The sequence below is a fragment of the Aptenodytes patagonicus genome, chromosome 1 (genome assembly GCF_965638725.1).
Source record: "Aptenodytes patagonicus chromosome 1, bAptPat1.pri.cur, whole genome shotgun sequence".
Classification (NCBI taxonomy): Eukaryota; Metazoa; Chordata; class Aves; order Sphenisciformes; family Spheniscidae; genus Aptenodytes; species Aptenodytes patagonicus.
Genome location: NC_134949.1, coordinates 44,536,281 through 44,553,098, shown reverse-complemented (window position 1 = coordinate 44,553,098; position 16,818 = coordinate 44,536,281). Strand labels below are relative to the sequence as shown.

The 16,818-nt window shown below is 39.1% G+C and overlaps 1 protein-coding gene across 3 annotated transcripts in view; it reads left to right on the top strand.

Moving 5' to 3' along the window:
* The window catches only part of PAWR (pro-apoptotic WT1 regulator), an 85,538-nt gene that overhangs the window by 51,775 nt on the left and 16,945 nt on the right, over positions 1–16,818 (top strand). For all 3 annotated transcript variants that reach the window (XR_012994909.1, XM_076333519.1, XM_076333504.1), the window contains one exon: positions 14,228–14,262. Coding sequence is in view for 2 of the 3 variants with exons in the window: in XM_076333519.1 (XP_076189634.1) it covers positions 14,228–14,262 (35 nt within the window). In the remaining variant the exon portion in view is untranslated. The remainder of the gene's footprint in view (positions 1–14,227; positions 14,263–16,818) is intronic.

The following is a 16,818-nucleotide window of genomic DNA, read 5'->3' as shown; positions in this document are numbered from 1 at the left end:
CGCTCCCGCCCAACTTGGTGTCGTCTGCAAACTTAGTGAGGGTGCACTCAATCCCCTCATCCAGATCATCGATAAAGATATTAAACAAGACCGGCCCCAGTACTGAGCCCTGGGGAACACCGCTCATGACCGGCCGCCAACTGGATGTAACTCCATTCACCACAACTCTCTGGGCCCGGCCGTCCAGCCAGTTTTTTACCCAGCGCAGAGTCCACCTTTCTAAGCCGTGAGCCACCAGCTTCTCTAGGAGAATGCTGTGGGAGACGGTGTCAAAGGCCTTGCTGAAGTCCAGGTAAAAAAAAAACCAAGCAAACACAAAATACTGAATGCTACTCGCTGAGTACTCTTCTTTGTGTTCCACGTAAGAGATCTTGTGGAAAATACATCGCGTGATGATGTCAGGAAAGGCAGTATTTCCTGACATCGTGATATATCACGATGCATGTAGTTGTAAGAACTTGAATGAAAGTTGCAGAAGTCAACAACGTTCTGACCTGTTCTGAACCAGTTGACTTCGCAGTCTTAATTTTCTTTAAATGCTTTCTGTCTGTATTATTGGAGACTGGAAAAAAACCCACCCCCTGTAGTAACTTTTTAATTAATCCGTAAGGTAACTTCCCTGAGTTTAGGAGTAATAATGTTGCATAGTGGACTTGTCTGGTATAATTGGAGGCTTTAAAGACACTGAGTGAATTGTTTTGCAAAAATGAGATTGCTAGTTTTTAAATTGTGTGTGTGTGTGTGTGTGTTTTTTAATAGAAACTGAGCTTTGAAACAGTGGAGTCTGGATTTCTCAGCTGAATGGGCTATGTAATAGACGTTGTAGCAGCATAGGTTTCTCTGCCAAAATCATCCTCCTCTCCTCTCATGTGAGCAAATTTAGTATACGTGTGCCTATGTGTAGTGCTGCTGATCCATGCATGTTCAGTTTTATGTTCCCAAAGGATCTGCACATGCTCAGCAAATCTGATTCAGCTATATTGCGCGTGCACTACCTAATACTGCTGCTTTCGGAAAGTGCTTACAAGTGAAATCGCGGTCCCCTTTGCCCCTAGGAAATCAGGAAACAGAACCAGCAGTTACTAATGTGAGACCGAAGGGAAAGCGGGTGGCTGTAAACTGGCTATGAGCCAGATGAAGTTGTTCTGGCCGGCAACATGGAGGTTGGGCATCCCTACTTTGAGTCATCTGATTTCTGCTCTTGTAGAGAAACACTGCTACGTGATTATCAACATTTGTCTTCATAACAACTGATCAAAAAGAGAAATCTTTCCATTTGTTTGTGGAAGGCATCATTTGTGTTCAGTGCCTGATCATTGTCAGCATAAATTTGATTACCTTTGACAAGCAAACTTTGCTTTTCTTAGAAAGAAATACAAAATGATGAACATTTTTAACACCTGTGTTCAGTAAAGTTTAATTTAATGGATAAGTGGTTTAAGCTTAAAATTTTGTTTGAGGAGTGCATTTCACTCCCAGTAAATAAAGTTGAACGTACCCATGAAGTCTCTTATAATTGAATACTCCGGTTTGTGTGCCTATGCACATGTACAGCTATTCATCATAGGACATGCATGAAAACTAAAACTGAATCAAGCCTGGATCTGTGAAGGCAAGGCGGTGTGGAGGCTTCTTACTCCTGCTTTACATTCGTGGTTGTGCCTAGGAACTGCAGGGGTTGCACAGCCTGCTCTTTGGGTACTTTTTAAATCCTTGTGCCGACCAAGTGGGAAGCAAAGTGTGTGCATTATGATTTCTGTCTTGTAGTTATCTCTTGAGTTCGTTGTGATCCTTCCATTAAGATTTTTTTTTAATTCACTTTTCTTCTCTGTTTTTTTTTTTTTCTTATTTACAGATGCTGCTGCTATGTAGTCAGCCTGTATGAGCAGGCATTTGTTTTGTTGTTGCACTGTTTGTTTCTTTCACAGTTGAGTTCATGAAGCTACGCTCCGGAATTGCATAAGCTGGTGCATTAGCTGGTGTTACACTGGTTTGGAGCTTTTATACAGCCAGAAGGAATAGGAAGCAGTTTCTCAAATTCCCAGCTAACGTTTTGAGCAGTCAGCAGGGGCCTCATTTTCTTTCCCACATGCTTTCTTTTTTGAACTGGCATCACTTTTTAACTCAGCTAACTGAATGCTGGTTTGAAAAGATTGTTTTATCTCTGAAGGAGTCAATATGGAACTTTTGTTCAGCTGTCAAAAATTAAGACGTCTAAGCAGGTATCTCCTCCCAGTCTTCTCTTAAAATTTCTTGGGGGAAAAAAATGTGATCCCGTGGAGTACAGTGATACACTGTAGCTGAGCTTTCTGTAGGAAGAAGAGTCCTTTGGTAAATACAAATTTATTGGAAAATGAAGGTCTTCCTAATGTATCTGCTTGTACAAATAAATGACACAGCCTGACTGATGTCAAAAGCTTCTGTAAGATACAGTAATACTCCTGATTCCTGCACTTTTCTGCTATTCTATTCTAGAGATAGAACTTTAGTCAATACTGTTTTCATGACAGGAACAAGTCTGAAGCCTAGATAATGAAGTTATAAGTACTTGAGGTGTGTGCATAGAGGAGGAGAACATTGTTCTGCAAGAACCTGCATGGACCAAGGGGATCCCTGCTGAATGTGTTTGTGCAAGGTGGAGAGGGGAGAAAACTTACTCTTGCAGAAAGATGAACAAAAACTTACGCAGCTCTACAGAAATGTACGCAGTAATAGTTGTCAAACATTTTTATGGATCATACATTTCTGTTACTCATACTAAGTTAGAGAATAACGTAGTGGTAGTTACTCAGATGTACTTTTGTGTTTAGAAGCTGCATATTCCAGTTCCATAGTGGTGTGAGGATGGAGGAGGAGCCTGCTTCTCTCCATCCCTGTAGTCTAGTGTAATTAATGTGATGGCTCAGGAGGGAGGAGGAATCTGGAATTCAGAGTTATTTGGTGGAGATAGTCTGACTAAATTTGTACTGCTAAAAAGAGTAAGACCTGGGTGTGAGCTCAACCACTGCACTGCTGATAGAGCCTATGGATTAATTATTAGCAATGGTTTCTGGCATGCTACCTAGTGCTCTCCTATATTATACCTGGGGACTGTTTGAGGAATAATGCGCCGTGTCCTCACATGTAGTATGAACATCACAGCACCAGGTTTGGTTGCCTGTGTAGTGCTACGAGGACATTACTAGCCTTTGCTAGCTCAAGAACAGCTGCATGCCCTTAATCAACACGCTGGGGTGTGCAACACAGACCTAGGTTTCATGCTAGGAAAGCATCACTTTGGGCTGTAGTTCAGCCCTCGCATTATTTCAGATGCTTTTAACTGGGGGGAGCCTACAGATTATTATTTCTTAGCGACGCCACATGGGACATGGAGGAGACCCACAGTCAAGTGCTTTGGAGTATGGATGTGGCGACTCTGTGTCACTTGGCTTTGGAGCCATAGAGTAGTCTCTGGTGTGTCTGCCTCCATTTACTCTTTTGTTAGTAGAAGCCGTCAGGACCATTCTGCTGGTAAACTCACCGACAAGGGTCTCTCGTTTCTTTTCTTGGAAGTAGTACCTAGTAGAGGTGGTCAGGATGGCTAACTGTTTTAAACTGGTTCCACTGAAGAAGCAGGTTTTATCACTAGTTACATTTCTAGTACATAGTGTGCAAACCACCGTGTAGACAAGTCAACAAGCAACTCAGGTCTCTAAGGTGAGGTTGAAAAAGTTACAATGCTCTGTAAAGTGTGAGACAAATCCCATCAAAAATAATTTTGAGAAGTTTGTATTTTGTCTGTTTATATGTCTGGGCACAGGCTAGAGTATTTTGAAGGGGCTATGCACATAGCTCTGTGCAGGATTTTATACTTGCTATAAAGTATTACAGCAAATTCTGTTTGTGTTTTCACTGTCGTCATCTCTGCTGTGGTTTTCATAACGTGACGTAGCTCTTCTGTGACTCAAGATCCTCACACTACTCTCTTAATTTATCTGAGCCGTTAAGGTTTATGCCCATCTGAATTCTATTTTTTTTCAAATGCTCTCCTGTTTCAGCATCAAGTCATGTGTTTTAGATCCTGTACTTTTTCCTTATGTGTTGGAGGTGTTCTTCAGGTTTCTGGCAATGGTATTGATTCTTTATTTTTTTATGTATGACTGACACGTTGAATTTGGGAGCTTTGTGCAAGTACTTCCAAGTTCCCTTTCTTTTCAGGAAATTTTAGGAATCCTACATTTTCAGTTTACAACTACGCAGCACTGATCTGTGATGGTCATATGTTGGATGTAATCACTGTCTTTCTGATCATTTTTCCAGCTGTGCTCTGTCAGTGAGTCACCTGAGATCTAGTCAGGTTTTGTCAGCCTGATCTAATCAGCTTCTTTGAAGCTTTTGTTCTGAGTGCCTAACTGCTTGTCCTGAACTCTTGTTATGGCTCTTTAGTGTTGAATATTGCTTGGGTATAGAAATGGAGAATAATGAATGAAGAAAAAACTCTGTTCATATATTTTAGTGAGTATTTCTGGTTTCCTTATTTTTGGGAGCTGTTTTCTTCTTGATGACACTTGACTTCCCTGGGAGTTGCTTGTTTTACCTGCAGGTATTTAATTATTTCCTCTCACCTAATGTCCTTGATAGAATTTTTTTTTTTCTTCATAGCTAGGAATTGAGGATACTTACCTTCCTGTTAGACGTCTGATTTGATTCCCTAGATGTTCTTGCAGTGTTTTTCCATGGCCTCCTGGCTCTATGTAAACAGGGAGATGAGTCATAATTTCTTTGGTTTTACAGGAATAATGTGTATCACTTGCACCCAGGTGTTTTAGCATGTCTATGTTAGTTCTTGTTTTGAAGTCATTATTAATTACATATTAATTAAACCTAGTAGATGGGGCTGTAAAAAAAATAAGGTTCACTTAAGTAAGTGAACGGAAGTAAGGACACGTAACGTTTCCCTGACTGAAATTTGTTTTTCGAATATGTTTTGGGTTTTGGTTGTTTTTTTTTTTTTTTCCCTTTTTCCCTACTCCTTTGGGGTTTAGCTCACTGCACAGGCTGATCACTAGGTTGAAATAATGTTTTCACTATTTCTTTCATTTTCTCTCATGTTGGTGTCTCCTTTTTCTGAGCAAATTTTCATCTGTAATTAATAATTTGGTTTATTTTGCTTTACAAGTTACAGGTAATAATTTTGAAACCTCTAGGACATTGTAAACATACTATAGTCTTACTTAAATCATGACTTTCAATCAACATGAAAACAATATGCTAAAATCTAACAGGAGAAGCTATTATATAAAAATACTTCTATATAATATAAATATAACGTCCTTTTCAACTTCAGCCATTCTGTGGTGTTAACATCTATTTTAAAGCTGATGAAGACATACTGGTGAACTATAAGAACTAATAAACTTTAAAGTCCTCCATTTGTTTGTGTAAAAATACAAATAGGTTTGTAAACCATATTGACCAAGAAGCAGCCGAAAAAGTTAGGCATTAGAGTTAGTTCATATTGGAACTTACTTTATGAACTTACATATTCTAGTAAGTTTTTCTTCATACAAAACATTCATACCTTTGCAACTATGGAATTAGGTAAGAGCAAATAAAAAACCTTATGTTAAGATTTTTAAATTTTATTAACATTATATGAAATGTTTGACCTAAAATTGTGCCACAGTGTACCAAAATATTTGATTTTTTTCATAATTGGACAGGTAATTAATATTTGGACTAGCTGGGTTTTATCCCGTGAAGGAATTAGACACAGTAATGTGTGTACTACAGAATACTTTTGGGAACATGGTGCAAATATATTTCAGTAAGTCAGGATAGAATGAACGTCTGTGTGGCAGACTTCGATGTTGCTGCCCATGCTGCAGCCTGGCTGGCTCTTTTTCGAGGCACTCGAGTGCCTTTGAACCACGCTTCCCACTCGGCTGGGCTCAGAAGGGAGCACGCCTGTGTCTGCGGAGTGCGGTGCCCAGGCAGGCTGCGTGTAAGAATGTTTGAGTCACTCTACAGGAGCCAGACGAGGCCAGTGCTGAGCCAGAGCTCATAGGTACCCTTGGGTCCTGGCAGATTTTGGGAAGAGGCGCTCTTTGCATGGTTGTCTTCATTGCTCCTGATTTCTGGAAAAGCAAACCCAACACAAGAACAGGCTCTGCGCACGTGTATATTGGATGTGCAGTACTTCATTGAGGCTCTGCTCTGTCAGGTAAAGAGAACTGCAGTGTTTTCACCTAGGACATCATTCATCCACAGTCCAGAAATGTACACACATCACAGAGAATGACATGTTTTCAGATTTCCCTTTTGAAAAAAGAAATTGGATAGCTTTTCTCCCCAAAGGTTTGCATAGTCAAGAGGTAGAAGAGACTGCCTGGAACCTGTTTGAGATGCATGGATTTCATATGGGCTGCATTGAAGGGGCCTGGGAAATTCAAAGTCAGTCTAAGGAACTGGTAACTTGTGATGTTACTCTACATCTGGAGAGGTGTCCTCTCTTTGGATCTTCCGTTTGGTCTGTGTCTCTCTCTCTTTCAATAAAAAAATACAGGCAGATGCTCTAACAGGTTAATTTACTTATTGAACTTACCTTTATATTTTCTCTTATGGCTTCCTTCCTAAAGAAAGCCTCATCCTTGTATAGACTGTAATGCCATTGCCTTTCCACTTTTATAAATGCCTACCTGAATCAATCAGCCAGTATTTCAGAAATATGTGACCAGAGGGTATATTAACCTTAAAATTCCTCTCCTTAGCACAGGTAAAGAAACTGTGTCTTCCTTTTCCCTTATGACATTTTTTTAGGTCTTCCTTGTCTACATCAACTGCTTCACACGGAAGAGGTTGTTGTGTATTGCTGATCTGGAATTAAGTATCTGGGTGCCACAACGTCAAAATAGTTCTGGCAATTGAATTTTAATCTCTAGAATATAGGAATGTCTTCTTCCTGCTCAAAGTTTTATTCTGTTATGTGTTACTCATTATGGCATGTTTTAAAAAGATCAGTTGGATGTAAATGAAACAAGGCTCTATTAAAATGTGTTGGTTCCAACTTGACAGAGTACAAATCAAAGGAAGATCAAAATGCAAAAAACTTTGTCAGGCTATTTAAGAACAGTAGGTCAGCTTTTGTTTTTGTTTAATCTTACCAGGTTCCTGTTTCGGTTTATTTTGTAACTGATTAATAGGTGGTGATAACTTCATGCTTTCTTAACAGTTTTAGAAATAAAAGCTCATTTTTAGAATGACTGCTTATAAAAGAGATTTATTGGGTGAGTAAAGAGTGTTTAAGGTCATCTTCAGGAAATCCACACCAGGAAAAAATAAAATGTAATGAATTGCGGAAATAGATGTAAAATCTTGGCAGCTAGAAGAATAAGGGGAGGGGAGGGAGCCTGGGATGGTTTTGTACGTACAAGTATTCTGTCCAAGTAGAGATCTAGAAAGTGCACAGCTGCCAGGAGTGCAAGTAGTTGAGTGATATAATTGCTTCTTTAAGAAGCTTGGAAGCACCTTAGAGTGCTTCTGGAAAGAATGGTTGCAGTGGAGATTCCTGCCCTGCCCTCCGCCCCCAGCAGTGAAAGCATTTCCATTCAAAGCTGAATTGGTGTTACTTTCCATGAAAAGCATCTCTAGACATTTTCAAATGGTTTAGAATCAGGAATGGAAGGTGAGTGGTACCTCCATGACTGTTGCTCCTGAGAGATGCTTTCTCTTGGCGAATTTCGATGCCTTTCAGTTGTCAAGCATTCAGATGTTATCTCACTTTAATAATCTGAATGAAACTTTGTCTGCATTGCAGAAGATATGTAACTGCCATTTCCTTGGAAATGGCAATGTGAAGTTGTACTGAGCATAAGAAGAAGGTGGATGTAGTTTATCAAGATGTAACTCAGGAAGGAGGTTGGAGTTAACTTGATTGGCTGGATGGAGATAGAATCTACCTGTTCCTTGATATGTAAGAAGGCAAGAAACCCCAGCAATAGATCTTCCTCCATGCAGTGAAGTTGTATCTGCTCGCATCTTGAAGAATGTATAAGAAACTTTGTAGGAAGCCCACCATTTGGATTGCATATGAAAAAATAAATTGATGGCCTAATTTCAGTTAAAATTTAACCGTGCATGTTGCAGGAATATCATTGTGTAGTCATAATTTACACTAGCGTATAGTAAAATTCTAAAACACTGCACGTATTCTACATGCCAGTATATATACCAGTGTACTGTAGCAGCCTGATTTGATCCAGGCAACTTGCTTTAATTGTTTGTGAAACTTTTAAGTAGTCTTTCAAGGGATTCCAGTGAACTGTTTTCATAGTCCAGCTGACTCCAGAGTTTGTACATGTTTAAAAACAATGTTTGTTAGTGCATTTTAACTAGCGGATTTGTAATGGTAGGGTTGGTTTAACATCTGGAAATCTTTGTCAGACATTTGTAAACACAGACAACTCTATTTATTTAAAGCCTGATGACCAGCTTGTTTATGTAATCTCTGTAATGGCCATATGAAATACCAAGATGAGCCAGGAGCAGAGAGGGGAGTTAGCAAAGTTGCTTACATCCTAGTTTGACAGAAATTTAATTGGCAGTAAATGGTTTCATTAATGGAAATGGTCTCAGCTGCCTTTTCTGCCCTTACCCATTCTCTTTCTCTTGTGCAGCAGGTGTGTGTTAGGCTCTGTGGTGAATCAGATGAAGGCGCTCATGTGGAATGAGACAAATCTTTGCTTTTTCCTTGATTATTTTCACTTAGATCACACCCTGTCATGCATTAATACATGGCTGCACAAACACTTTTGTAGGCATGAGGAAAAGGAGCATGACCAGTTTTCTGGAGCAGTGCTGACGTATGTCAGTCTTGCAGTATTCTTGAACTCCCACTTGAGATGGAGCAAGAGCAAGACTACTTGATTATATAATTTATTAGCAGTAGTATATATTGTTAAAAGGTAATGCGAGCTGCCAGAGATCATGTGCAAGAAGTAAAAGTAATTTTAAAGCTGTGTTTTGAATACTGTATTGAAACGAGTGTTTGATTTCAACCCTGGATGAAGAACTGTTGCTGTTAGATGTCTTTGGCAGCAATATTTTTTCACCAGTATGAAGGAAACCATTAACATAATTGTTATGGGTTACTTCTTTCCTGATAGTTTTTCTGTTCAGGATTTCCACAGACAGTAAAGAGAATACCTTTTTTAAAGGGAGATGTTCAAATAAACTGGTCTCTTCATTGCTCATAAACAATTACTTTGTCAAATCATTCATTTTTATAGTAGTTACTAGATATTTTAAACATGGGTTAAAACTCAAAGTTTAAAAATATTTAAGAATATAAGCAAGATTTGTAAATTAGTATTTATATACATGCCAAATCATCTGCTTTTAGGTTAGTTCTTTGCAGAACAGGAATCGTCTCGCTTTCTCCTTCCCCTTCATTTTCTGCCAACCGTATCTTCTCCAAAAGTGGTGGAGGAGACGATCTTAAATTATGAGATGTTTGCCTCATTTCAAGAGCTTTTGAATAGTTTGAAAGCTTAGATTCATTTTTGATTAATAGACACATAATGCTGTTTATAGTATAACTACATATATTCCTGTTCCCAGCAAGTTTTGGGTAAATAACACACACAAAATAAATTTCATAACATGATAACAGAGATAAATAATATTTCCCTGGTGCTTGCATCATCACCTTAAAGAATGATTGGTTTGCATTTACATTAAAGATTCCAAAATAATAAAAGTCACAATTTACCAAATCTGAAGTATTAATTTGGTTATCAGAGGAGATTGTTTTTATGCATCAGATGTGTGTTTTTAACTTTTTGTTCATAGTTAGTTTTAAATACAAAAATAAAAACCACTAATACTTGCTGTAGAAACATCTGTTACAAAGGGCCAGTTAATTGTTTTTTTAGTTTTAACAGGTGTCATTTGTAGCAAATGAGAGTATTTGCCATGTACTTTGTCCCTGAGCATTTGTTTGCTTTCCCAGCTTTCTTTTTCTGAAGAACTGGCTTTTCTGAATAGTAATGCCAAACTTTTAGAAGTCTCCTATTGAGGTAAATGTACGAGTCTATGTATATAAATTGCTTTACAGCCTATATTTACATTTACTATATGAAAAGGTCTTAGCAAATTTGAGGGTATACGATGCATACATTGTATCCCTTTGGTGTCTAGAGTAGAAAACAAGCATCCAAGATCCAGAGATTTCTTTGTACAAGGGTATGTGTGCTTCACTAGACTGCAATGTCATGTGCAAATTCTCCCTTTCTCGTGAGTTCTGCCTTTCACCGTAAGCAGAGACTTCTGTTCACCAGGAAGTATGGCCATAACCTCAAGGCTACAGCATTTTCCTAAAAAGAAGCTGTTTAAAAAATAAGAACTGAGTAAGCTTAGAGCCCAAAATTCCTACTTTATTGGCAAGAGTTGTATCTACAGACAGTTAGGCAAAATTTTGACCCAGTCAGCTATGTGTCTCTCTTTCTCCATCCAAGCTTAAAAAGAGAGTTGAACCACTTGTCTATGGCTAATGGGACAACCAGGATGTTTCCGAGACCATCACCACCAAGAGCTGTGACTGATATTACTGATAGGGCATTTCAGTTTTCATATACAGTGAACACGTATCTTAATGTATTAGATGAAAGTACTTGAATCTCTTCATGTACATCAGAGTCAAATCACCTTGTCAGTCATTGCTGACTGTCTTAAAGCTAAAAATCAGGCTGTTACAGTCCTCTGTATGTAAACGTTCAGATAGGCAAGTCCCTAGATAACAATATTAGAGGGCAGAATGAAATCCTTTGAAGCTGCCAGATGTTAGGTGTGTGTTCACTTAAACTCACTAAGCTGAGAGAAGAATGCAGATGGAAAACTCAGATGACCAGAGCAGAAACAGAATCATTAAGACTGGAAGGGATCTCAGGAAGTCTGTAGCCCAACACCTGCGGACAGAGCAGGGTCAACCATAGCAAATTGCTCAGGACTGTGGCCAGTTAGGTTTTTATTCTCTCCATGGTTAGAAACTCCATAACCTCTCTAGGCAACCTGCTAGAGTGCTTAATCTCACAGTAAGAAAGTATTTTCGTATGTTTAAGTAGAATTTCCTGTATTTCAGTTTCTGTCCATTGCCTCTTATCCTTTCTCTGGGCACAATGGAGTAGGAGTATGGCTCCATCTTCTTTACCCCATCAGGTGTTTATACACATTGGCAAGATACCTCCTGAGCGTTTTCTTTTCCAGGCTGAACATTCCCAGCACTCTCAGCTTCTCCTCATGTGTCAGATGCTCCAAACCTTTAATCATTTGTGTGGCCCTTTGCTGGAGTCTCTCCAGCATGTCTTTCTCATGCTGAGAAGCCCAGAACTGGACCCAGCACTCCACCTGTGGTCTCACTAGGGCTGAGCAGAGGCGAAGGTTCACCTCCCTTGACCTGCTGGCAACGCATCCAGAGGATGCCATTGGCCTTCTTTGCTGCAAGGGCACATTGATGGCTCATGTTCAACTTGGTGTCCACCGGGACCTCCCAGGTCCTTTTCTGCACAGCAGCTTTCCAACCGGTCTGCAGCATGTACTGGTACTTAGGATTATTCCTCTCCAGGTGCAAGACTTTGTGTTTCTCTTGTTTTGAACTTCATGAGGTCTCTGTTAGGCCATTTTTCCAGCTTGTCAATGTCCCTCTGCATGGTAGCACAGCCATCTGATGTATTATTAACCGCTCATCCAAGTTCTGTGTAGTCTACGGACTTGCTGAGGGTGCACTTTGTCCCATCATCCGGGTCATTAATGAAGATGTTAAACAGCACTGGTCCCTGTATGTGACTAGCATCCAGCTGAACTTTGTGCTGCTGTTCATAACTCTTTCAGCCCGGTAGTCCAGTCACTTCTCTTTGCACCACACAGTCTACTTACCTGGTCCATATTTCAGCAGTTTGCCTGTACATATGTTATGTGGGAAGGTGTTGAAAGCCTTGCTAAAATCGCGATAAACAGCATCTGCTCTCCCTTCATCCACTGAGCCAGTCATCTCCTTGTAGAAGGCTGTCAGGTCAGTCAGGTATGATTTTCCCTTCACATATTCATGCTGATTTCACTTTCTTGTCCTTCAGGATTTGTTCCATCACCTGCTTGGGAACTGAGGTAAGGACTGGCCTGTAGTTCCCTGGATCTTCCTACTTGAAGATAGGGGTGACATTTACTTTCTTCTGGTCCTCAGAAACCTCCCCCTACTGCCATGACCTTTCAAAAATAATGTATCCTTAGTAAACTTTAAAAATAGCATTGGTACCATTTAAAATTCTGTTTCCTTTGCCCTTTTAGAGGTGAAATTAGGTTGCTGTTTCATAGCTGTGAATTGCTACTTTTCAGATGCTGTCATCAATGATAAAAGTTATCAGTGTTAAAACAGTGATTTTACACCACTTTGTGGGTTTCTTCAAATAATTCCCATGACTTAACTTTGTTGAATATTGTTCTTCTGCTTATATTAGGGAAAGTGTAGCACATATTGCAGAAGTTGAAAATGCTTCATAAAACAAAATGCACTTTAAGATCAAGTTTTGTTTCTGTAATACAAATATTTTTGTCAACTTTATTTTCTATAATAATACTTTTTTAATCCTATTTTTTAGCTTGTTTATTTACTTACAAAGACATTAATACACTGATCAGTGAAGGCAGTTAATGTTTCGTAGGTTTTTCAGAGTGGATGGAATTTCTCTTGCATCTTGTTTTGAGAACTCATTTATTCTTTTGTCTGCAGTTACTGTCATAAATAGAATTTCATGCTTTGCCATTATTTTTTCCAGTAAAGACAATTGTTCAGTTCATTAAGTCCTTAAATATTATTTCCTGACTTTTTACCTAATATTTGCTGATGCTGGGAGGAGTTTTGTCTATGACTAATGAAATAATTGGTTCATGTTCTTCTTACAACATCCTAAAAAATATTTGTGGACTTACTCTGTCTAATCTGAGCCATCATTTACCAGTTGAAGCATGTCTTAATTTTTCTATGTGATCAGACTGGTATTGGGAAGCTATAAGCATAGCATTATTGATGCAAATATATTGTTTCAGGATTTCTTACTTGTACATAACGCATTGATGTTTTTTCAGGGATTGTGTAACAATAAATGAGCCCTTTTCCCCATTGTTCTCTTTGTTTCCATTTCCATCTTTACAGAGCTAGAATAAAAGCATAATGGATTTTTTTCAAATTAAAAAAAAACAAAAACAACAACAACAAAAAAACCCAAAACCTAATCTTAGTGAAAACATCTTCCTACTGCATTGTGGGAATCTGAAAAGCAATGAAATTCTTTACCTGTTGCACGGTTGAACTTGTATTTAAAATGTGCACTGTTATTTAAAATATGTTCTGTTTCTCACTATTTCAGTTGTTAAGATAATTTCCAAAGCACGATCAAAGGAGATGCAGAGTATTCTTTAAGTTTGTAGTCAGAATGCATTAAGCCTCTGCAGGTGCTTAGAAACCAATGATCAAAAATCGACTTAACCGTAGCTTGACAAGTCACTGTCTGACATTTGAGTGCATGAAACATCCATGTACAGACTTCTAGCCTACGTACTTAGCAGCAAATGCCAGGAGAAGACCACTTCAGTTAGCCTGAGAGAAACTGAGGTGAGCCAGGTTGCAGCACCTCGGTTAGCATGGCGAAGAGCATACCTGTAGTTACCATGACCCAGCTGATACGCAATAAATTGATTTGGGTCTCAACCCTGTACTACTCGCTGGCTTCAGTTTTTGTTCCGTTCAAAAGGACAGCAGTGGTGCCGAAGAATCGGAACAGTTTTGCTCTGCTGCTCTTGGACAAGTAGATGAACAGCTATCAAAGTGCACAAGTGTTTCAGTATTAGTGGTGGTAGTGAAAGCGTATTGGTGGCAGGATGTATACTGTTTTGGTAAGCTGCATCTTCTGGATGCTGGGGGACGGAGTAAGTGCATCCAGCTTTAAGATGTAACCAGAAGCTGTTGTTTAATGGTTCTGAGCTGATGTTCGGAAGCCATTAACACAGTGACAATAATCCTGGTATTCTGTCTATTCCTGACAGCAAAATAGTGCAAAACTGAGTTGTACAGCAGCTGTTTGAGGCATGGGCCTCCTGCTCTTAACTGCAGGCTTCATTTTCTATGGAGTGATAACGTATTTTGAAAGTACAAATACAAGAAAAATGTTAATTAGTTTTTCCTTTCTGTTTCTTTTAGGATTCCTCCAGGATGGTTTCAAGCAGGTATAAAAGGTATGAGATCTTTGTACACAACACATTTCTTTACACATACAGTTCTGTCAGAAATAAAGCTGATTAAATGGGTGTTTGTAGTAGAGGCCATCATACTGCTACTGTAGATATATAGCCTGATTTTGGGGTAAGGACCTGAGAGATGCAGCAAACTTATCCAAACCCCTCTATTATGTTACTATTTTAAAATAAATTCAGCTAGTATTTTGCTGGGTCTTACTAGTGCAGAACAGTTTCCCAAGCAAATGTCTAACTTGACTACGCATTACCTAGGAGCTAGTAGTTTCACAGTTAATTCCTGAACCACTGTCTTCTGAAGTTTAATACAGGAAGATAATTTTGTTGCTCTCCACAGTAATATTGAAAGAAATTTCTGTGGTTTTGTCATACTACTGTCTCAGTTGTAGGGGATGCTGCCCACATGTAGCATGTCCTGTTGTTATTTGTTTGTATTTGAGCCAAGTGTTACCCTGGTCATTACTCAAATTCTTCAATCAGAAAAATATTTCTGAAGCTCTTGATGCACCTGACCAATGTGTGAAATTTTTGCCCATGTGGAATTTAATATTGACGCAGCTATCACAATTATTGGGAAAATGTAATGGTAACATGGGATCTAAAATACTTCAAGCAAAGCAAGGCATTTGTGTAAACATATTTTTATTTGACTCTTGAATGTATTCTCTTCTAGATATCCTTTACTCGGGTAAAATGTGTAGGTGGTTAATTCATCTGTGTATATATATATCCTGGCTGTAGAAGTAACTGCAAGGAGCGCCTACAATTATCTAGTCTTCACTGGTGTGTTTTCCGCTCCTCAGACTTGTTCACCTATAGAATCGTAGAATGGTTTGGGTTGGAAGTGACCTTCAGAGATCATCTAGTCCAACCCCCCTGCCATGGGCAGGGACATCTTTCACTAAATTAGGTTGATCAAAGCCCCACCCAATCTGACCTTGAACACTTCTATGATGGGGCATCCACAACTTCTCCGGACAACCTGTTCCAGTGTCTTACCACCCTCATTGTAAAAAATAATAGCCTATCCTGTTATGCTTTAGATTTATTAGCGTGGTTCTGTCTTTTATATTTATATTCCTGGGTTCTCATAAACCTAGTTGAGTGATGCTTTTTATTGCTGTAGGAGTTTTTTTTAAATCACTTTGTCATTACAGAATGGGTGGACTTACTGTCACAACCTTAATAACTATATAATTTCATGATTACTTTCTTATCAATCAAACACATTTTAGTTCAGTCTCCACTTCCTCTTCAGTCCCCGTGCAGAATTTCATTGCTATTTGTAGCTGCCGAATACTTAGTGGTGTGTGTCATAGTGCTTTGTGGCTTTTCATAAACCTTATCTTTACTCTGTTCACATGCTGTATATCCTCACTCACTTGCAAAAACTTGGTTGTGTGTGGGGTGGTAATAAATAGAAGTTTGTGCAATCACATTCGTAGCTTATTTGAAAATAAGCTAATTCTTCTGATTAGCATTGCAAAAATAGGAAACTCCAAAGCTAGAAAATGCTAAAACAAGACTTGTTTGTGCGGTCTTTATTCAGTCAGCTGTAGTTATATGTAGGATGTACATTCTTTTTTCGTGAACTTTCCCCCTCAGGGCTGGAATCACATTCAGGAGGAATCTGACTTGCTGTGAGCTGCTGTTCAATATATTGTTATGTATGTTGCTCTCTATCTTACTCATTGCATAGTCTTCAAACATCATGTTGAAAACAAAGGATTATTCTCCTGCGAGGTCAGCGCAGTGCCCGGTGCTCACAAATACTAAGAGGGTTTTAGTCTAACTGTACCTCCATGAGGTATACAGTAGCTAATATTTTACAGATAAGAGACTCAATGCCCACTGGCATTAGAGTTAACAGCATCTCCTGAATTTCTGCTATATTTGAAAATGTCTACCCTCCTCCCAAGTAGTTTTTCAGGTAAGAGTACTCAAAAAAAGTATGGCTCCCAGTGGTTTTGCTTTGTAGTGTGAATGCTAAAGGAAGGAGTCGGGACCAGAGTCCTCTTCTGTTCTGGCAATGTTTGGCTTGTTTGCCCCTTCCAACACCTGCAATAAGGGAAGGTCACAGAGAAAATGGCCTCCTCTACACTAATTCTCATTCACTGCGGTGTAGATCTCACTTATGTCCCAAATACAGCAGAAGTCCTTTAGAAACCGAAGATGCCATTCTGTGATTACACCTAGTACTGAATGTGAATACCAAAAGGCTGAATTGAGACTATAAGCTGCTTGAAGGCTCAAATATGTTCAATTTAATGTGCTTTTAACTGTTTTGGGTGTACTCCCTTAGGTTTTCAAAGCAAATTGAGAGCAAAATGTGGTCTTTGAAATGTTTCTGTCTTCGTTTTTTCCCCCTGTTTTGTCTCCATCTTCTGTCCTTTTCTGACTTCTAGTCCTGGGTTACTGATACCATCCTGGGCTGCCCGTACCTTCCCTTTCCCTTTCCATATAGCTGTTTTCATGTCTGCATTGAGATACCCAGCCTCCTGGCTTATGGAATTGTTGTTCTCTTAATGTGTTCCAGGG